Genomic DNA, 22,744 nt, shown 5'->3' with positions numbered 1-22,744 from the left:
TTGGCCGCCATCTTGGCAACGCCTCTGGGCAGCTATTTCGGACTGACAAGACCAGGCTCCTATCTAAATGAATGGGCAGAGAGTCAGAACTGCACTTTCACTTGTCACCGGGTGGCCCCTCAGGTCTGGGAGGAAGTGCCTCAACGCATTGAAAACGGCCATCATCTCCAGGCAATTTATGTGCCAAGAGAGATGATGACTCCTCCACAGACCCTGAGCTGAGCGGCCTTCCATTTACCGCTCCCCAGCCGGTGAGGAAAGCATCTGTCGAGATCGCAACTCGATGACAAAGAGTTCCCAACACCGGACCCTGGGACAGGAACCAATGTTTCCTCCACATAACCAAGGCGCGGAGACACCGCCGCGTGATCTTGATTACCCGAAGTGGGTTTCCCCTCGGGGAGAACCCTCTGGTCCTGAGCCACCACTGCAAAGGTCTCATGTACAGCAGGCCAAAGGGTATCACATTGGACGTCGCTGCCCTGAGGCCTAACAGTCTCTCGAACTGTTTTACAGTGCGTGACTGGCCTTGCTTTAGGTCTTTCGTGGCTGTCAGGATAGCAGCTACACGAGCGGGCGATAGAACGGCCCGCATCGTGACTGAATCCCATACCACACCAAGAAAAGTGGTCCTCTGTAATGGAGACAGCACACCCTTCTTGGTGTTGAGCCTCAACCCCAATTTCTGCATATGAGCGAGAACGACACCTCGGTGCCGAACCGCTAACTGCTCTGATTCCGCTAAAATCAGCCAGTCGTCTGTGCAGTTCAGAATACGTATGCCCTGCAGCCTGAGCGGGGCCAGAGCTGCATCTACGCACTTCATGAACGTGCGGGGTGATAAAGCTAGACCGAACGGAAGTACCCGATACAGGTATTATTTGCCCCCGAAAGAAAACCTCAGGAACCTCCTGTGCTGAGAGAGGATGGAGATATGGAAGTAAGCGTCTTTCAGATCTATCGTAACAAACCAGTCCTCGGATCTGATTTGAGTCACGATCTGCTTGAGTGTCAGCATCTTGAATGGGGCTGATCTCTGGTCCCTCGGGGCTGGTCTCTGGTGTAACTGAGACACTCAGCTCGGGGACCTGAAACATACCGGCAGGAACTACCCGAACTGACTGTTTTTGAACCGCCCTCAGAAGGTTCACGTCTGACGCAATGTCGGGTCGACATTGCGCCAGACGTTCGTTGGGAACCACTGCGCCCCGAAGCACCAAGGGTGGCGGGGTTGGCAGAATGGTCCCCTGAGGACACCGAGGTGGAACGGACACCGTATACTGAGGTGTGACCCGCTGCACACCGGGTGGGGCTGCCCTCACAGGACCTTTTCTTTTGAGCCGAAGTCTTCTTAGCCTGCAGAACGGTCCTCAGATCCGGCTTCGGCTTCGAGGACTTCGACTGAGAGTGCTTCCAGTATTTTTGCAGAGGTGCACGAGACGCAATACTCTCCTTTTACTGTCCTCTATATGAGGAGCCTGACGGCTGGGGCTGCTCACGCCCAGCAGCCCCAGGGGGTTGGACTCGGTGAGGGAGACATTTTTTGAACGCCTCTGACTGTTTTTTAGCCTCCTGGAATCTCTCGACGACCAAATTGACGGTGTCGCCGAAGAGACCAGAATGCTCGATGGGAGCATCCAACAGAAAAAAACTATCCTTGTCTTTTAAATCTGCTAGATTCAGCCAGAGGTGCCTCTCAGTGGCTACAAGGGCTGCCATAGACCGCCCGATTGCTCTGGCGGTCTCCTTAGTAGCCCTGAGAGATAAATCTGTGGCCCAACGAAGTTCTCGAACCTCATTGGGACCGACTCTCTCACTTATCCAAATCCCCCAGCAGCAGATCAGCCTGATATGCCTGGAGCAGAACCATAGTGTGCAGACACGCTCCAGCCTGACCTCCTGCCATATATGCTTTGCCCACTAATGTAGATGTTGTTTTTAATGGCTTAGTGGGCAAAGCTGAGGTCTTCAGAGACGATGCTGAACCGGGTGACAGATAGCTCGCGAGAGTCTGTTCAGCCCGGGGCATCGACTCAAAACCATACTCTCTCAGCCCTCTAATCCCCGAATAAATATTCACTTGAGGACTAAAAAGCCGAGAAGAATAAGGTTTATCCCATGATCTAGACAGCTCACTGTGCAGATCAGGAAAAAATGGAAGACCTCGTGGTTGAAGTGAAATACTGGATGTTAAAAAACACTCGTCTAATTTGCTTTTCGGACGGATGCGCTTTTGTATCTTCCTGGTCATGACGTCACCAGCCCGCGGCGTTCGTTCATTCATTCCATTTGGTTAGGGTTAGGGTTAGGGTTAGTTGACATAGATGCTTCAGACACGTTCATAGATGCTTCAGACGCGTTCACGCTGGGGGCGTTCCCAAAGCGTCATCGACGCATCACGAGTTCCCTCGAAAGGGAACTAATATTAACCCTTGATCACCTGAGGCATCTTTTCCAAAATTGTATTCAAGTTGTTTTATGGCCAAAATGAAGACCTACACATTAATCAAGTGCCCTTTGTTTTACACAAAGCTTTCAAGCGGTTTATGCAATAGTCAATAGAACAATTACAGTATATGCACAATATGTCTGTAGTCTGTACTGTGACTAAACAAGTTTCTAATTGTTTATATGAATTATGTGATCCATTTGCCTCTGTCTGTTTCTGTTTGGGTGAACACAGGTTCATCAATACTACAGCTTTTTCCCAGAAGATAAGGTCCCTTATGTGAACAGTATTGGTGAGAAGCATCGAATCAAACAACTCCTTCAGCAACTGCCACCGCATGACAATGAGGTTTGTTAGTACAGTCATAACTCATAACATAACAAAAGTTTAATACAAAAATGCATAACAATAGCACATACTTTTATTCTTTAATTTCTGTCTGTACTCATCTTAGCATTAGACTTCAAGAAGTATGCAGAATTATTTCAACACAATGTTTTTTTTTATATATAATAAATTAAAGATTACATTCTTTGTTACAAGTCAGAGGTCAACTACTGATACTTAGATCCTCAGTTAAATAAATGTCTGTTCTCTTTTAGTCAGTCACATTCAACATTACGACAGAACGACTGACGAATTGGGATCTCGCCTGAGAGTGACCTTTGAGTGTAACTAAATGAGCCAATGCACATTGGCGTACAGTGATGCTGACGTCTCCATTCCCTCCTTCAGGGAATGGGGGTTACAATAGTAACCTAGACGTTTGCTAGACAAATGTGCTTGTCAGAAATCAATAATCTCCACTGATACTGAATGCAACATTTACATATGATGATGAGTGTAAATGAAAAGAACTCGTCTAGAGTGACTCCACCTGTTGTGAATCATCAGACTCAAATCCATTTGCAACAGTTTATTATTACTATTCAAGGTTAACAGGCAAGGGTCCAATACCAGCGAAAACAGTGTAGCAGGGCAGGCAAGGCGTAAAGGGAACCAGGCAGGAGATCAGGGGCAGGCAGCAGACGATACGAGATCCAGGAATCAGGCAGGAGATCAGGGGCAGGCAGCAGACGATACGAGATCCAGGAATCAGGCAGAAGGTCAATGGGCAGGCAGCAGACGATACGAGATCCAGGAATCAGGCAGGAGATCAGGGGCAGGCAGCAGACAATACGAGATCCAGGAATCAGGCAGGAGATCAGGGGCAGGCAGCAGACGATACGAGATCCAGGAATCAGGCAGAAGGTCAATGGGCAGGCAGCAGACGATACGAGATCCAGGAATCAGGCAGGAGATCAGGGGCAGGCAGCAGACAATACGAGATCCAGGAATCAGGCAGGAGATCAGGGGCAGGCAGCAGACGATACGAGATCCAGGAATCAGGCAGGAGATCAGGGGCAGGCAGCAGACGATACGAGATCCAGGAATCAGGCAAGAGATCAGGGGCAGGCAGCAGACAATACGAGATCCAGGAATCAGGCAGGAGATCAGGGGCAGGCAGCAGACGATACGAGATCCAGGAATAAGGCAGGAGATCAGGGGCAGGCAGCAGACGATACGAGATCCAGGAATCAGGCAGAAGGTCAATGTGCAGGCAGCAGACGATACGAGATCCAGGAATCAGGCAGGAGATCAGGGGCAGGCAGCAGACAATACGAGATCCAGGAATCAGGCAGGAGATCAGGGGCAGGCAGCAGACGATACGAGATCCAGGAATCAGGCAGGAGATCAGGGGCAGGCAGCAGACGATACGAGATCCAGGAATCAGGCAAGAGATCAGGGGCAGGCAGCAGACAATACGAGATCCAGGAATCAGGCAGGAGATCAGGGGCAGGCAGCAGACGATACGAGATCCAGGAATAAGGCAGGAGATCAGGGGCAGGCAGCAGACGATACGAGATCCAGGAATCAGGCAGAAGATCAGGGGCAGGCAGCAGACGATATGAGATCCAGGAACCAGGCAGGAGATCAGGGGCAGGCAGCAGACGATACAAGATCCAGGAATCAGGCAGGAGATCAGGGGCAGGCAGCAGATGATACGAGATCCAGGAATCAGGCAGGAGATCAGGGGCAGGCAGCAGACGATACGAGATCCAGGAATCAGGCAGGAGATCAGGGGCAGGCAGCAGACGATACGAGATCCAGGAATCAGGCAGGAGATCAGGGGCAGGCAGCAGACGATATGAGATCCAGGAATCAGGCAGAAGGTCAATGGGCAGGCAGCAGACGATACGAGATCCAGGAATCAGGCAGGAGATCAGGGGCAGGCAGCAGACGATATGAGATCCAGGAACCAGGCAGGAGATCAGGGGCAGGCAGCAGACGATATGAGATCCAGGAACCAGACAGGAGATCAGGGGCAGGCAACAGACGATACGAGATCCAGGAATCAGGCAGGAGATCAGGGGCAGGCAGCAGACGATACGAGATCCAGGAATCAGGCAGGAGATCAGGGGCAGGCAGCAGACGATATGAGATCCAGGAACCAGGCAGGAGATCAGGGGCAGGCAGCAGACGATACGAGATCCAGGAATAAGGCAGGAGATCAGAGGCAGGCAGCAGACGATACGAGATCCAGGAATAAGGCAGGAGATCAGGGGCAGGCAGCAGACGATACGAGATCCAGGAATAAGGCAGGAGATCAGGGGCAGGCAGCAGACGATACGAGATCCAGGAATCAGGCAGAAGGTCAATGGGCAGGCAGCAGACAATCGAAGAGAGGGGTTTAGCAAGGGTCGTAAACACGGGCATGATAACTAGAAAACGTTCTTTGGAAAGGAATTATCTTGTGATTTTTAAATCAGATCCCAAGCTCTTTGATAAAACAGTGTCCCCAATTTGCACTGTATTGTCAATTTATGTTTTGATGTTTTCTGGGTGTGTCTGGTTTTTCAACTGTCCAATAATTGCTAATTATTTACACAGGGCACTACATAGTTAAACAAATTATAGCCAGTTTCTGGTCTTTTGGGAAACTGTGTAGGTTTAATTCCCCATTTGAAGTTTTAAATGCAATTGCAACTGTTTACAGGTTAAAGATTTATTAATCTGCAATCCTAGGATCTACAACAACATCTATGTTAAATTGTGCTTCATAAAACAAAACACCACTTGATGCTGTATGTTATAGGGATTTTACCACAGGTAGGGGGTTTTCTTAGGCAAAGTGGAGTAAATATTATAAAAATAATATACACGAATATTATAAAAAGCATATTTATTAATAGCAATAATCTAAATAAATAATACCTGTGCAAAGAAATGTTTATTCATAACTTCATCATAGCTGTTTATGACTGAAAAGCAAGGTTGCTACTTGGCGCATTAGAATTGAATGTGCAATCACAGGTGTATGTTCATTTTATAACGGCATTGCATGAGGCTCATCCAATAAGAATTCAGATGATCTGTAATGATGCTTGCTTACTGATGATACTTTCTGATGTCAGGTCCGGTACTGTACCTCACTGGATGAAGAAGAAAAGCGGGAATTGAAGATCTTCAGTAACCAGCGAAAGAGAGACAATCTAGGCAGAGGCACTGTGCGACCTCTACCCCTCACTATAGCTGGAGCTACATGTGAACAGGTACATGCCAGTACTAAATAACAGATTGGAACATGTTTTTTGAACCATTCATAACAATGCAGGCAGTAATAGTCTTTTAGGGGAGATACGCAAGCTTTTGTTTCTCACCCTCATTATCTTAGAGATGTGCACGTAATCTCTCCATAGCCACCAGACATTTGCAAAAATTTTACATTAACTCATGGACCAAACAACATATTTTGAACTTGATTAACAAAAAGGAGTAGCTATGCAGATGTAGTAAAAATGTTTCAGTATAGATTTCAGTAATGATTGCATGTTACATTGCATATTATAGGCTGCACAATAAAGGTAGGGACACACCAAACCAAACGCCAGAGAACTAGCGCTGATGAAAGCCGACTGTGTTGTCTGTGTTACTGTTGCCGCCTCAAAACGTCTGTGCTTAAACACACCGAAAGGACTACATGCGACTGTCAAATAGCACGTGTGTTCCGTGCCTGCATGTAAAGGAGATAACTGTCTATTTTAGCAGATATATTAGTCTATATTCATCGTTCTAACAGGGAAAGCGAAACTAAGACTGCATGTGTACAAACCATAAATAAAGCAGTGCTTTCTTACCCTTTTGAAGTCGGTGGGCGCTCGGAAACGGAAAAGGTGTGTCCCTGTCTTAAGATGCAACAAGCAGCAAATGATAAAATGTCCCTCTCACACAGTGCAGAGACCAGATCAACGGTGGCGATATTGCAGTGTTTGCCTCACGGGTTGGCCATGGCCTGTGTTGGCACCCCCACTGTTTTGTGTGCAGCGTGTGTTGCGAGCTATTGGTAGATCTCATCTACTTCCAGCTGGATGGGAAGATCTACTGTGGCCGCCACCATGCTGAACGAATTAAGCCACGTTGTTCAGCATGTGATGAGGTAAGCTGACCAGAATCCAAGCATCTGTCCAATGGCTGAAATCAACCTTTATTCTGTTTGCATTCTTAAACATTCCAGAGGGTGACCTGTGACATGTCAGAACCCAGAATCCCTGCTTCAGAATATAAAATCCCTCACATAAATTGTGAACATAAATGCACACACGCATTATGTTAATAAATCTCTCTCTTTTTGTAGATTATCTTCGCAGACGAGTGCACAGAAGCAGAGGGGCAGCACTGGCACATGAAGCATTTCTGCTGTTATGAGTGTGAGGCTCCACTAGGTGGTCAGCGGTACATCATGCGTGAGGGTCATCCTCACTGCTGCAACTGCTTTGAGTCACTTTATGCAGAATACTGTGACTCTTGTGGAGAGCACATAGGTAAGGGAGGGCCTCCTTCAATCTGCATTTTTTCCTCATGCTTCAATCCACAGAATTACTGCAAGATCAACTATGACTTAATGCATAGATCTGGGGCCGCATTTACAAAACATTTAATCTTACCACTAAGAGTTCTGCAAAATGACAGTGAAAGTTCTTAGTTAACCTAAGGTTTTGGGGTCCTTGAGATGTTTTGACATGCCCTGACATTTGTGCTTTTTTCAGTTGCTTATAAACATAGTAATTAATCGGCATAAACAGGGCTAACATAAAATGTGAGCAACATGTATGTACATGTTTGTATTTTTGAGATAATCATGTTTATGCATAGTTATTGATTTAAAAAAAAAAGTTGTAACACTCTCAATATTAGCGATGTCACATCAATAAAATACAAATAGTTCAGTCATTTCCCGATGCAAAAGAGATTTGTATTATATAAACACCCAGAATATACATATCAATAATCAAACACATGAGCAAAGCCCACCTTGTCGTGACTTATCGTAGTTCCCAAAGTCTTTGCACTAACAGACGAGTCGCATATCTCTTACCGCATCCTTCGTTAGTCCCAGACAAATGTACCTCAGTCCTTTGTGCTGCATTGCATCAAAAAGTCCAATGTCACGAAACACTCCAAAACGACACAAGTAAATCCTGCCAGCGAGGCCTTTGCTGCAAACAAGGATATCCACCTGGTAAGCTAGAGGTCCGTCAATTGGAAAAGTTCCCGGGAAAACAACACACCACACATTGGTTCCTACCCCCTTATATACATATGCAATTGTCATTCAGGAAGAAAACACCAGACAGGAAGAAACAAAAAACAGGAAATAATACAAGAGTCCAGCACAGTATTATAGGAAATGGAGTCAAGAACTTCATAGTATTAGAAATCAAGATACAACTTTATAACCTTAATCCAATTTCCATTCTTCCCTCCCCCAATCTATGACATAGTAGGAATAGGACCATAGTACCTTTTCAAAATGAACAACATTAATACTGTCAGCTTTTTCAGGAGAACCCCATCTTATACTGTAGTTTACTGGCCCCAATTTCTTTTCCACCCTAGCAGGCCCCTCCCATTTAGGCGCAAGCTTAGCTGAAAACCTGTTAGGAGCACTAGAGATAGGATGAGAACGGATCCAGACCAGATCACCAGGTTTAAACTGCGCATCTTTATGCTGGGCATTGTAATATCTGGCTTGTCTGGCACGTTGCAATCCCACTCTACGTGCTACCTCATCTGCCAATCTTCTTTGTCTGTATAGCAATGTATAGGCAGCTTGATTCGGAGATGGTGATTTATATAAAAGTCTTTCAAGCGGACCTTTCAAATTTCTTCCAAGCATCAGTTGTAACGGAGTTACACCAGTCGACTCATGATGTACTGAATTGATAGCGAATCTTAGCTCTTCTCTTAGATCTTATTTACTCTTTCGGTTAAATTTGTTTGGGGATGATAACTGGTTGTTAATTTATGCCCCACTCCCCAATCTTTACACAGTTCAACCAAAAGATTTGAAGTGAATTGAGGCCCCCTGTTAGATACAAGATATCGAGGTACCCCCCACCTGGTAAATATCTCTTCCTTTAGTATTTTCACTATCTTCTGTGTTGTACTATCTTTTAATGGAAAGAGTTCGACCCATTTTGTATAGTAATCAACAATCACCAGCAGGATCGTGTTTCTTTTCTTACTGAAAGGAAGAGGACCCATTAGATCAATTCCCAGCGTATGGCTGGGTCCTGTAACTTCTGTTGACTGCATAAGCCCAGACGGTTTGGAACATTCCCCCTTGTATCTCTGGCAAATGTTACATGTCTTGACATGTTCACAAACGTTTTTGTGAATGGTAGGCCACCAGGCCACCTCTAGGACCCTCATAAGTGTCTTTAATCTGCCTAAATGTCCTCCCAAGGGGTTGTCATGGAAGTACTCCAAGAACGACTTCACCAAGACTTGATGGACCACCACTTGGAATGTATGCCCATCCTGTTTTAGAGGTACTCATCGATATAGAATGCCTTGATGTTCCTCCATTTGTATCCTCCCTGGTTTCTGAGGTAGATCTTGATTACGTTTCTTCAATGATGGAATGTCAGGGTCACTAGCCTGGGCTTTAGCTATCTCAGACAGATTGTGTGGCAAGTCAGCAGTGAGTTTGGATCTTGTTATAACCATGCAGGGTAACACACCTTCAGAGCGGGCCGGATATATTCTTGAAAGAGCATCTGGTACCTGGTTGAGGCAACCCCATCGATAGAAAACCTTGAAGGTAAAAGCTTGCAGTCGAAGAATCCACCTTGTCAACCTTGAAGACGTCTTAGGGCAATTAAAGGGCCAAGTCAAGGCTGCATGGTCTGTATAAACTTCAAACTCCACTCCTTCTAAGTAATGCCTCCACTTATCCACAGCCCAGACAACTGCCAAGCACTCTTTCTCTGAAGTTGAATAATTAGTTTCAGCCCCCTTTAGCATTCTTGAAGCATAGGCAATCACCTTCTCACCTTCTTCGGTACATTAAGTAAGGACAGCACCTAGCCCCACGTGGCTTGCATCGGTATGTACCTGGAAGTGGAGTGACAAATTAGGCTGAGATAGCACAGAAGGATTTGTGACTGCACGTTTCAATTGCGTAAAACTGTCCTGACATTCCTGCGTCCAATTCCATCTCACTCCCTTCTGCTTCATACGATTTAAAGGCGCAGCAACATCCGCAAAATGAGGTATAAACTTGTGATACCATCCTACAAGTCCTAGAAACCTTTGTAGCGACAGGATATCACCGGGCACTGGATATTCACTTATGGCTTGGGTTTTGTCAGGATCCACTTCCACACCATTGTCTGACAATATGTGTCCCAAGAACTTCAGCTGACGTTGAAAGAAGTGACACTTCTTCATGTTCAGACTTAATCCTGCTTTACACAATTTCTCCATTAAAGCTCTCAAATCGACTAGATGTTGCTCTTTTGTCTTGGAATATATGATGATATCATCAATATACACGAAGCAGCTTTTTCCAACGATCTCAATCAATACTGTCTGCATCAACCGTTGGAAAGTGTCTGATGAGTTCCGTGCTCCAAACGGCATGATCTTAAATTCAAACAGACCTGCTGTAGTAACAAAGGCTGTTTTCTGCTTAGAATCCTCTGTCATCTCCACCTGCCAATAACCTGACTTCACGTCTAAGGCAGAAAACCACGTTGCCCCGTCTAAGGACTCCAAAATGTCGTGGATCATGGGTATAGGATAGGCATCTGAAATCAAATGGTCTTACTATTTACCTTCCGATAGTCAACACAGAAGGACTATGGGTGATGACCAAGGAGAGAGAGAGGGTTCAATTATGTTTTCTTTCTACATCTTTTCTACTTCTTCCTCAATAATCTTATTTTTAAATGGTGAAATCCTATAAGCCCTGGATTTTACTGGAACTTTGTCTGAGGTCTGAATTTGATGTTTTACCACTGAAGTTTTTCCCAACTTTCCTGATGTTACATTCGGCCATTCCTGCATCAGCTGCTGTACCTCGGGAGGGAGCAGATCTCCATCAACCATTCCCGGCACCTCCTTTCTGGTTCTTAAAAAGGAATATGATTGTTCCTCAGTTGTAGGATAATACAGGCTGAGGTTGCTCCGTGGATGAGAGCTAATCATTTGATTCCCAGATCTTTGGATAAAATATGGTTGTTGACTACAGATAAAAGGATAACCAGAGTCACCTCTTTTAGAGGGTAGTTTGTAACAGAGTTGTGAGAAATCAAAGGTGGCACCAACACGAGTTAAAAAGTCTAATCCCAGAACAATGGGAAAAACCAGGTGGGAGTCTTCCATTATATACACCTCCACCTTCACTCTTTCTTGGTGCCAGTCATACTTCAGCTCAACTTGTCCCTTCGATTGATGCATCTTTCCATCAGCCATCACAAAGTTCTGCTTAACATTCTGAATTTCATCATGCATACCTGCAATCTCCTTCCATCGGCTCTCTTGGAATAAGGAAAAGGCACTTCCCGTATCCACCACAGCCTCAACCTGCCATCCATTCAGTATGATAGGGACCACCAGAAGTGATGCTGGATTAATTTGATTCCGATAGTGATGGCGCTGTATCACTGATAGACCTGCTGACACACTGGGAGCAACTGGTTTGTTAGAGCCTCTTTTATTTATCTTGTCTTTTCCAGCTTGGTCATTGACTTTTTGCCAGTAATCTTTTATGCTCATACAATCTTTTCCCACCTGGGATCCAATCTTAACTAATTGCTCAACCAAATGTACAGTGCCCCTCAAGGAACCTGCTATTTTGGGGTTGATATTATTGAGGATCTAGTTCACCAGCTCTTCCTCACTCAACTCAGGTTTCCATTTTATACACAAAGCTCTGTAATCATATGCAAAGTATCTGAGCTTTTGTCCAGGTTGCTGCACCATCATTCTCAGCTTCTCCTCCACTTCACTCATATAGTCTGCAGGGAGAAAGGCTGCCATGAAAGCTTCTTTAAATTATTTCCAATCATAGACTGTACACTTTGCAGCTCTCCACCAACTCGAGGCTGAACTTTTTAAAACTGTACTCAATGTCCCAAGCAACTCAGGCCATGAAAGAGGTCTTGCCTCCATGTAGCTTTCACATCGTTCTATGAAATGCAACATATCCGCAATTTCCATAGATAGCTCAAACTCAGGAAACTCTAGTCAAATCGGAGGATTTGCACAGAAAGAGGATGCAGCGGCCAGACCAGTCAAGTTATGTGTATTATGCCACATTTACACATAGCCGGGTATTTAGAGAAACGAATATTTCTCCCCCTCCGTTTTCAATAATAACATCGTGCACACAACCCGCATAAATACGCCGTCGAGCGCCTTTATAACTATGCTAAACCTATGGGCGGCAGTGTAGGGAGAAGGATAAAGCCATGCAAGCCAATCAGAATCCTCAGAATCGACAAGAGAGAACCTAAAACTCCGTTTCTCCCAGTTGACACGGCAACACATAACCGGCGTTTTCAGAAATCTCCACTTTGGCCGGAGTTTTTAGAAATGATCGTTTTCTGGGATAAAAACGGCGTTTTCGTGTAAATGACAGGCCAAAACGCAGAGAAATATCTGCGTTTTCCCATCGTGTAAACGGGGCCTTAGTCTGAGACACATTAGTAACAGGCTCAACATGGATTTGGGGAGGAGTGGTTGTACTCGTAAGTAACCGTGGAGAAGTAGGGGTACTACAGAACTTAACTTTCAACAGTTTCATCTCGATGAAGCAAACAATTCACCACTTCCCTTTCCAACCCCTGATTATTTTTTTCTTCTAATTTGGAGAGACTGATATCGATAATTTGCCTGAAACTGGTCTCTCTATTTAGAGAGCTATTAATGGCATCAGTTAGTTTAGTTTCTAAAACTTGTATCTGTTCTTTCACATTCCCAACTTCAGTTTTCATTTGTACCATTTCAGTTTGTGACAAAACATTAACATTCTCATCATCATCATCATCATCATCATCAGACTCATCTCTATCAGATGTAACATATAATGAACTTAACATAGAAGATATTTAATTGGTGGAGTTCCTTCTTAATACAAAAGATTCAGCAGAAAAATCTGGCTCATTTCCCTTTTGTTCTTTGTCTTCTACGTTCTCCTCATTAAGTCAAGTCAAGTCAAGTCATCTTTATTTATATAGCGCTTTTTACAATACAGATTGTATCAAAGCAGCTTCACAGTGATAACATGAAAATACAAAAAAATTATTGCATCATCGTCCACCTTTAACCCTCTGTAGTCTAAGGTGTTTTTGGGGTCCTTGAGATGTTTTGACATGACCTGATATTTGTATTTTTTTCAGTTGCTTATAAACATATTAATGGCAAAGGTGTAATTACACTCTATTTAGCACGAACATGACTATCATAATATGTGAGCAACATGTATGTACATGTTTGCATTTTTGAGAGAATATTATTTATGCGTGGTTATTCAAAAAACTCAAACTTAAATGTTCTGATATAAGACCACAAACGACCAACTTCACATATTCCCACAATACTTTTGACTAATGGATCTTGTCGGCTAGAGTATTTACTTCAAAATGATCTGAAAATCATCCGGGCTAATCGTTCACATTAAACAATAGATTGATTTAAATTTTGTAAGACACTTTTTGTTTGGAAAGGCAATATGCAGGGGGGCGTGAATGATCCAACAAGGTCATGAATAATGTCCTCATTCACACCTGGAGACAAAGAAGACCTGCTAATGCTGCATACTAATGAGCCTTTCACTGAGTGTGTCACTGAGCCACACAGAATGCAAAGAATGCAAAGACAACACACACATGTATATATATATATATATATATATACATACATACATACATCTACAGAATTGGTTCAGAGTTGGAAACATCTTGAAAAAAAAGTGTATTTTTCCACAAACTGTGTAGGCCTATGCTTGCAAATTGTATAATATCCAAGGTAAACATTTCTAGTAATTGTGCAGTTAATTCTCATTCGTATTTTCAGAAAGTTTTGGATTATGTAGGCTATCCTCTCCCCAAATTTGTCACTAATAAAACACAAAAATAATTTAAAGAGAAGGCTTATATTGACCTTTTAAGATTTTGTTTGCACCTTGGAAATTAGGTTTTGATGTGGCAGTACAAACTTTATAATCTATCCAAAACGAAATGTTGTCTTTCATATTTCGTCTGTAACATATCGTCTTTTATAATATAGCCTATATTAGGGCATAAATGTTAATTTGCAGTTTAAAATGTTGCTTATACAAAGACATTTTATTTCAACGTATTCAGTCGATTTTTACTCATCTCAGTAGGCAATAGATATTTCATTCACACACACAGACACGCGCGAGCTGTAACGTTAGTAAACAAACGCATGCACATGCGAATGCGATGCAAATGCGATTCAAATTTAAACAGTCTTTTGCGGATTACAGACACCAGTTCATATCGCGATTAGAACAAAGCACTTACTGATGATCTGCAGCAGGATCCGTTGTTCGGCTACTCCAGCACGTTTGAGGTAAAATTTCCAGGATAATCACGATATTATTAGCAGAGCTATTCCTCACAGCGAGTGTGTTGTCCAGCTGTTGTGGGCGTTGACTGGTTTGCATGTGTTGCTCCAGATAATCTGCGTTTGAATAGCGCGCGCTCTCGATGGGCGTGTCACTTTAGCGGAGTAATGCGCTGCCAGAACCATAATGAGCACAGCTGATCTCTCGCTCTTTTTATATAGATTACATAAACAGAGAATATTTGTTTTAGATTTGAATTAGATAATTTAAAACTACACACTTAAATGATTATAGAGATATATAGCTCATGTCTGAGTGAATAGTATTCGCTGAGTTTTGTTTGAGTTTAGAGAAGTGCTTCAGAAAAAAAGTTCACGGAGACGGAGAGGCATAAAGCACTCCCTGTTTACTTTCTTTATTTTACAAAAGCACAATGTTTTATTTCGATTGTAAGTGGACACATAAAAAAGTAGACATTTAACAGCTTATTTTTTCATATTTCTTAAGGCTGTATGACCAAAACCGACGGAGTATTTTAGGTCTATTTTGCTGCTATGTAAAAAAAAACGAGCAAAACGCGCCCACGCGTTTGCCGACCTCAGGGGGTTAAGGCAGATCTATAATATTGTTGAATATTAAATGTCCCCAACTAAGCAAGCCAGAAGGTAAGGCAACAGCGGCAAGGAACCAAAACTCCATCAGGTGACAGAATGGAGAAAAAAACCTTGGGAGAACCCAGGCTCAGTCGGGGGCCAGTTCTCCTCTGGCCAATGAGTGAACAGTGTATGAAGTTCAGAATGAATCAGAGTATTTGTCCAGTTCCGGTTGGTTTAAGTCGGAGTGGAGAGGAGGAGAGACTGGTTGACACTTCAGGTCAGCGGCGTCGTCGTCGTGTCCTGGCGCTGGTCCTTCATCAGATCTGGATACGGCCTGGTTCCGGTGGACAGCAGTAAACCTCGGGATAGACAGAGAGACTAATATTAGCGTAGACGCCATCCTTATTATGATGTACCAAGTACATCAGGATTACGGGAAGTGTTCCCGGTCCCGGCTGTTCTAAACTATGCAGCCTAATTATAAGTCTATAATGTGTTATGTGTATGCTAGGCCGAAGAGATGTGTTTTTAGTCTAGATTTGAACTGACAGAGTGTGTCTGCTTCCCGGACAATGGTAGGAAGACTGTTCCAAAGTTTTGGTGCTAAGTAGGAAAAGGATCTACCGTCAGCAGTCGATTTTGATATTCTAGGTATTATTAACTGGCCGGAATTTTGAGATCGCAGTAGACGTGAAGGACTATAATGCGTTAAGAGCTCGCTCAAGTACTGCGGAGCTAAACCATTTAGTGCTTTGTAAGTGATCAGCAATATTTTAAAATTTATACGATGTTTAATAGGCAGCCAATGCAGTGTTGACAGAACAGGGCTAATATGGTCATACTTCCTGGTTCTGGTAAGAACTCGAGCTGCTGCGTTTTGGACCAGCTGTAGTTTGTTTATTAAGCGTGCAGGGCAACCACCCAGTAGAGCATTACAATAATCTAGCCTTGAGGTCATAAACGCATGAACTAATTGTTCTGCATTATTCATTGAGAGCATATGACGTAATTTAGATATATTTTTAAGATGGAAGAAAGCGGTTTTACAGATACTAGACACATGACTTTCAAATGAAAGATTGGTATCAAAGAGCACACCCAGGTTCCTAACCGACGACGAAGACTTAACAGAGCAGCCATCAAGTGTTAGACAGTACTCTAGGTTATTACTGTCACATGTCTGTCCTGTCTGGTGGTGCACATGGGTGTTTTGTTATTTTGGGGCCATGTGCTCTGGTCATTGTCTGGTCCCTCCCCCTTGTTATCTGATTATTGGTTTATTTGTCCCACCTGTCCTCCTCGTTACCCTCCTGTGTTTGCCTCCCTATTTAGTCTCCCTGTGTTTGCTGTCCTGTGCTGGATCGTCATTGTTTGTCATGGTATGTCTTTGTATGTTACGTCCCTTCATGGTTTCCCTGCGTCAAGTCAAGTCTGTTCGGTTCTGTTTTTCCCCCTCGGGGTAGTTTTTGTTGTGTTTGTTTTATTTTATTATTTAATAAAGAAGTTTAACCCTAACCTGCTTTTAAGTCCTCGCTCCAACCACCGTATCGTGACAGAACGATCCAGCCACAAAGGAGGACTTAGCAGAGATGGGTATCTTCCTCTTCCCGTCTCCCAGTTCCAGGGGTGCGGAGGATGATACTGCGAATACGGGGACTCAGCGTAGAAGGGGCTCCCACCATCTGCCAGCCTCCACTGCCTGCAACCCCATATACCAGCGCATGTTCCAGGTCACAGCACTAAGGTCCCTCCGTCAACGGGGGACTGACCTGAGGGAGTTTGCCCGTGAGTTCAGGAGTGTTGCTGAGGGGCTGGAATACAATGACGCGGCTCTCAAGGACTTATTTAGTTTGGCCCTTGATGAACCTCTCAGCCTGGAGAGGATGTTCGGCAAGGAGCACCTTTCTCTTGAGGGGTTGGTGGATTTCTTAACTGAGCCCGCTGCCGTCCCGGAGGCCCTCCCGGAGCCCGCTGCCGTCCCGGAGGCCTTCCCCGACGTCACGTCTGCCGATCCAGAGACCGTTCACGTCACGTCTGCTGTTCCAGAGCCGGAGCCAGTGTCTGCTGTTCCAGAGCCGGAGCCAGTGTCTGCTGTTCCAGAGCCGGAGCCAGTGTCTGCTGTTCCAGAGCCGGAGCCAGTGTCTGCTGTTCCAGAGCCGGAGCCAGTGTCTGCTGTTCCAGAGCCGGAGCCAGTGTCTGCTGTTCCAGAGCCGGAGCCAGTGTCTGCTGTTCCTGAGCCGGTGGTGCCTGTCGCAGTTCCTGAGCCGGTGGTGCCTGTCGCAGTTCCTGAGCCGGTGGTGCCTGTCGCAGTTCCTGAGCCGGTGGTGCCTGTCGCAGTTCCTGAGCCGGTGGTGCCTGTCGCAGTTCCTGAGCCGGTGGTGCCTGTCGCAGTTCCTGAGCCGGTGGTGCCTGTCGCAGTTCCTGAGCCGGTGGTGCCTGTCGCAGTTCCTGAGCCGGTGGTGCCTGTCGCAGTTCCTGAGCCGGTGGTGCCTGTCGCAGTTCCTGAGCCGGTGGTGCCGGTCGCAGTTCCTGAGCCGGTGGTGCCTGTCGCAGTTCCTGAGCCGGTGGTGCCTGTCGCAGTTCCTGAGCCGGTGGTGCCTGTCGCAGTTCCTGAGCCGGTGGTGCCTGTCGCAGTTCCTGAGCCGGTGGCGTCTGTCGCAGTTCCTGAGCCGGTGGCGTCTGTCGCAGTTCCAGTTCCGGAGCCGGTGGCGTCTGTCGCAGTTCCAGTTCCGGAGCCGGTGGCGTCTGTCGCTGTTGCAGTTCCGGGGCCGGTGGTGTCTGTGACTGTTCTTGAGCGGGGGTCTGTTCCTGTTCCGCTTTGGTCTTCGCCGCCGTGGCTGCCCGAGTGGTCGTCTTCACCCTGTTCGTCTCCGCCCTGGCCGCCAGATGGACTGTCGTCTTCGCCCTGGCCGCCAGATGGACTGTCGTCTTCGCCCTGGCCGCCAGATGGACTGTCGTCTTCGCCCTGGCCGCCAGATGGACTGTCGTCTTCGCCCTGGCCGCCAGATGGACTGTCGTCTTCGCCCTGGCCGCCAGATGGACTGTCGTCTTCGCCCTGGCCGCCAGATGGACTGTCGTCTTCGCCCTGGCCGCCAGATGGACTGTCGTCTTCGCCCTGGCCGCCAGATGGACTGTCGTCTTCGCCCTGGCCGCCAGATGGACTGTCGTCTTCGCCCTGGCCGCCAGATGGACTGTCGTCTTCGCCCTGGCCGCCAGATGGACTGTCGTCTTCGCCCTGGCCGCCCGAGGGGTCTTCACCGCCCTGGCCGCCCGAGGGGTCTTCACCGCCCTGGCCGCCCGAGGGGTCTTCACCGCCCTGGCCGCCCGAGGGGTCTTCACCGCCCTGGCCGCCCGAGGGGTCTTCACCGCCCTGGCCGCCCGAGGGGTCTTCACCGCCCTGGCCGCCCGAGGGGTCTTCACCGCCCTGGCCGCCCGAGGGGTCTTCACCGCCCTGGCCGCCCGAGGGGTCTTCACCGCCCTGGCCGCCTGATGAACTGTCCGCTTCGCCCTGGCCGACTGATGAACTGTCCGCTTCGCCTGTCCCTCCCGTCCCGCCCTGGTCTGTCCCTCCCGTCCCGCCCTGGTCTTATGGAGCGTCTGGTAGCCGCTCCGTAGGGAGGGGGTAATGTCACATGTCTGTCCTGTCTGGTGGTGCACATGGGTGTTTTGTTATTTTGGGGCCATGTGCTCTGGTCATTGTCTGGTCCCTCCCCCTTGTTATCTGATTATTGGTTTATTTGTCCCACCTGTCCTCCTCGTTACCCTCCTGTGTTTGCCTCCCTATTTAGTCTCCCTGTGTTTGCTGTCCTGTGCTGGATCGTCATTGTTTGTCATGGTATGTCTTTGTATGTTACGTCCCTTCATGGTTTCCCTGCGTCAAGTCAAGTCTGTTCGGTTCTGTTTTTCCCCCTCGGGGTAGTTTTTGTTGTGTTTGTTTTATTTTATTATTTAATAAAGAAGTTTAACCCTAACCTGCTTTTAAGTCCTCGCTCCAACCACCGTATCGTGACAATTACGTGTGGAAGTTTTTTGTCCAATAATTAGAATCTCTGTTTTTTCTGAATTTAGTAGTAGGAAATTACTAGTCATCCAATTTTTTATATCAGCTATGCATTCCGTTAATTTTGTGAATTGGTAGGTTTCGTTAGGTTTTGAAGAAATATACAGCTGAGTATCGTCGGCATAACAGTGAAAGCTAATTCCATGTTTCCTAATGATATCTCCTAATGGTAGCATATACAGAGTGAACAGCAGCGGTCCTAGTACTGAGCCTTGTGGTATGCCATACTGAACTTGTGATTGATAAGACATCTCTTCATTTACTGCTACAAACTGATAACGGTCAGATAAGTATGATTTAAACCATGCTAGTGCAATTCCACTAATGCCAACATAATGTTCGAGTCTATTTAAAAGGATGTTGTGGTCAATGGTGTCAAATGCAGCACTAAGATCCAGTAATACTAATAGAGAGATACAACCACGATCGGATGATAAGAGCAAATCATTTGTGACTCTAACGAGAGCTGTCTCGGTACTATGGTACGGTCTAAATCCGGACTGAAAATCCTCGCAGATATCATTTCTTTCAAGAAAAGAACACAGTTGTGAGGATACTGCTTTTTCTAATATCTTTGACAGAAATGGCAGATTAGAGATCGGCCTGTAATTGACTAGTTTTGTAGGATCAAGTTGCTGTTTTTTAACAAGCGGTTTAATCATAGCTAGCTTAAAGGTTTTCATTAATACTCTCCATTATCCCCAATAATATACACACCACTTGCCAGAGATACAAGGGGGGATGTTCCAAAACCGTCTGGGCTATATGCAGTCAACAGAAGTTATAGAACCCTGCCATACGTTGGGAAAAGAAACACGATCCTGCTGGTGATTGTTGACTCCTATCTGGAACTTTAATGAAAGAGTTCAACCTATTTTGTATAGTAGGGTTAGGGTGTGGGTGGGTGCTACAAAGTTTCTGAATAAGGCCACAAAACACATACTAAATATGTGTCCACAATACTTTTGACTAATGGATGTTGTCGCCTAGAGTTTTTGCTTCAAAGTGATGTGAAAATCATCCTGCCTACTCATTCACATAAAACATTGATTTAAATTTTGTAAAATACTTTTTTGTTTAGAAAGGCAAAATGCGTGGGGGCGTGAATGATCATGAATAATGCTGTGATTCACACCTGAGAAGACAATGACCTGCATAATGAGCTGCATAATGAGCTGCATAATGAGCAGTGTTGGGTATCGTTACTTTGGAAAGTAGTTAATTAGGTTACAACGTTACCATCAATTAAAAGTAATCAGTTACGTTACAGCGTTATCTATTCATAAAAGTAACGCGTTAGAGTACTCGTGCGTTACCAAAATTTAAAAGCCGTTTGCAGCGCCTCACACATGCTGCAGCTTAATTGACAGACACGGCCCCCTTTAAATGCACCTAGAAGTCGTGACTCCTGGCAATGAATAACGTCAGTCATCCGACTAAATTAACACTGCAGGATAACAATAACAGAAAGACAGTCATCAATAGGCTATTCCACATAGCGTTTTATTTATTTATTATCACAGAACATATTAATCAAAATTCACACCTTCCCAGCCCGGGGTAGTAGAGATGCGCGGATGGGCTATTATTTCAATAAAAAAATCAATAATTATAATGCCGATATTATTTCAGTATAGAAATGCAGACATATCCCAAGTCTACCGGAATTTCCGGGAGTCTCCCGCATATTGATAGACTGGGGAGAGCGAGTCTGAGCCTCGGACAATATCAGGAAGGCTATTCCAGAGTTTAGGAGCTAGATGTGAAAACGCTCTCCCTCCTTTAGTGGACTTAGTTATCCTAGGTACGACCAGAAGCCTCGAATTTAGCGATCTTAAAGAGCGCGAATTTTCTTGATCTAGTAAGAACTCTAGCAGCTGCATTTTGGACTAACTGTAGCTTGTTTACCGAGGAAGCAGGACAACCAGCTAATAAAGCATTACAGTAATCTAGTCTCGAGGTCATGAATGCATGAACTAACTTTTCTGCATCAGAAACAGATAGCATGTTACGTAGCTTAGCAATGTTTCTAAGGTGGAAAAAGGCTGTTCTTGTGACATTTGTAATATGATTTTCAAAAGACAAGTTGCAGTCTAGTATAACACCCAGATCTTTTACTGTAGAGGATAAAGTAACAGGACGTCCTTCTAGATTAAGGTTGTATTGTAAGAGGTTTTGTGGGCAGTTTTTTGGACCAATCAGTAATACCTCCGTTTTATCTGAATTTAATAGAAGAAAATTACACGTCATCCAATATTTTATATCTTTAACACACTCTGTCATTTTAGATAATTTAGTGTTATCATCTGGTCGTGATGAAAAATATAATTGAGTGTCATCAGCATAACAGTGGAAACTTATTCCATGTTTTCTTATAATATTACCAAGTGGCAGCATATAAATTGAGAATAGCAGAGGGCCTAACACAGATCCCTGCGGCACTCCATAATTTACTGACGTTATCTTTGATTTTTCCCCATTTAAATGGACAAAATGGTAACGGTCTGATAGGTACGATCTAAACCAGCTTAATGCTTGTCCCTGAACACCAGTGTAATTTTGAAGTCGATCTAAGAGTATTTTATGATCTATAGTGTCGAACGCAGCACTAAGATCGAGTAAAACTAGTATTGAGATACAACCTTGGTCAGAAGCTAAAAGTAAATCATTTGTAATTTTAACGAGTGCAGTTTCTGTGCTATGATGAGGCCTGAATCCTGACTGAAATTTTTCATATATATCGTTTTCTTGCAAGAAAGATAACAATTGAGCAGACACAACTTTTTCTAGTATTTTAGACATAAATGGAAGATTTGAAATGGGTCTGTAATTTGCTAGGTTATTTGGATCTAATTGTGGTTTCTTAATAAGAGGTTTTATAACTGCCAGCTTGAATGTTTTTGGAACATGTCCTAAAGATAGAGACGAGTTAATGATATTGAGAAGAGGCTCTTCCACTACAGGTAACACTTCTTTCAGTAGTTTAGTGGGTATTGGATCTAATAAACATGTTGTTGGTTTGGATGAAGTGATAAGTTTATTTAGCTCTTCCATAGTTGTAAAGCGCTGTAGTTGTTCTTGCGGGGCGATAATTGAGGCTGAATCATAAGACGCTGTCAAAGATTGTACATTTACAATTGTGTTTTTGATGCTTTCTATTTTCTCAGTGAAGAAATTCATGAAATCATTACTATTAAAATGTAACGGAATATTTTGGTCAGGTGATGTTTGTTTATTTGTTAGTCTAGCCACAGTGTTAAATAAAAACCTTGGATTATTTTGGTTATTTTCTATTAGTTTGCGGAGATGCTCAGCCCTGGCTGCTTTTAGAGCCTTTTTATAACGTGACATACTGTCTTTCCACGCGATTCTAAAGACCTCTAAATTAGTTTGTTTCCATTTGCGCTCTAAGTTACGAGTTTCTCTCTTGATAACATGCGTAGCACTGTTGTACCATGGTGCTTTAGTTTTCTCTCTAACCTTTTTTAATCTAATTGGTGCAACAGTTTCTAATGTACTAGAGAGAATGGTGCTCATACTGCTAGTCATTTCCTCTAGTTCATCTGTTTGTTTGGGTTCACTGAGGAGCGGAGATAGATCAGGTAAGCTATTCAAGAATCTATCTACAGTGGTTGGAAGGATTGTTCTGCCTGGTCGATAACGCGGCGCAACATGGCACATTTCAGCCGTACGTAGTATGCAAGTTACCATGTAATGAT

The 22,744-nt window shown here is 44.8% G+C and overlaps 1 protein-coding gene across 2 annotated transcripts in view; it reads left to right on the top strand.

The window, feature by feature from the left end:
• prickle2a (prickle homolog 2a) overlaps positions 1 to 22,744 on the top strand; it is a 101,522-nt gene that overhangs the window by 51,768 nt on the left and 27,010 nt on the right. For both annotated transcript variants that reach the window (XM_079638153.1, XM_079638152.1), the window contains exons 3-6: positions 2,684 to 2,797; positions 5,905 to 6,042; positions 6,723 to 6,926; positions 7,125 to 7,311. In XM_079638153.1, the coding sequence (XP_079494279.1) occupies positions 2,684 to 2,797; positions 5,905 to 6,042; positions 6,723 to 6,926; positions 7,125 to 7,311 (643 nt within the window). The remainder of the gene's footprint in view (positions 1 to 2,683; positions 2,798 to 5,904; positions 6,043 to 6,722; positions 6,927 to 7,124; positions 7,312 to 22,744) is intronic.

Source organism: Phoxinus phoxinus, assembly GCF_949152265.1.
Source record: "Phoxinus phoxinus genome assembly, chromosome: 15".
NCBI lineage: Eukaryota > Metazoa > Chordata > Actinopteri > Cypriniformes > Leuciscidae > Phoxinus > Phoxinus phoxinus.
The sequence above is the reverse complement of the archived record's forward strand: the minus strand, read 5'-3'. Positions and strand labels throughout refer to the sequence as shown.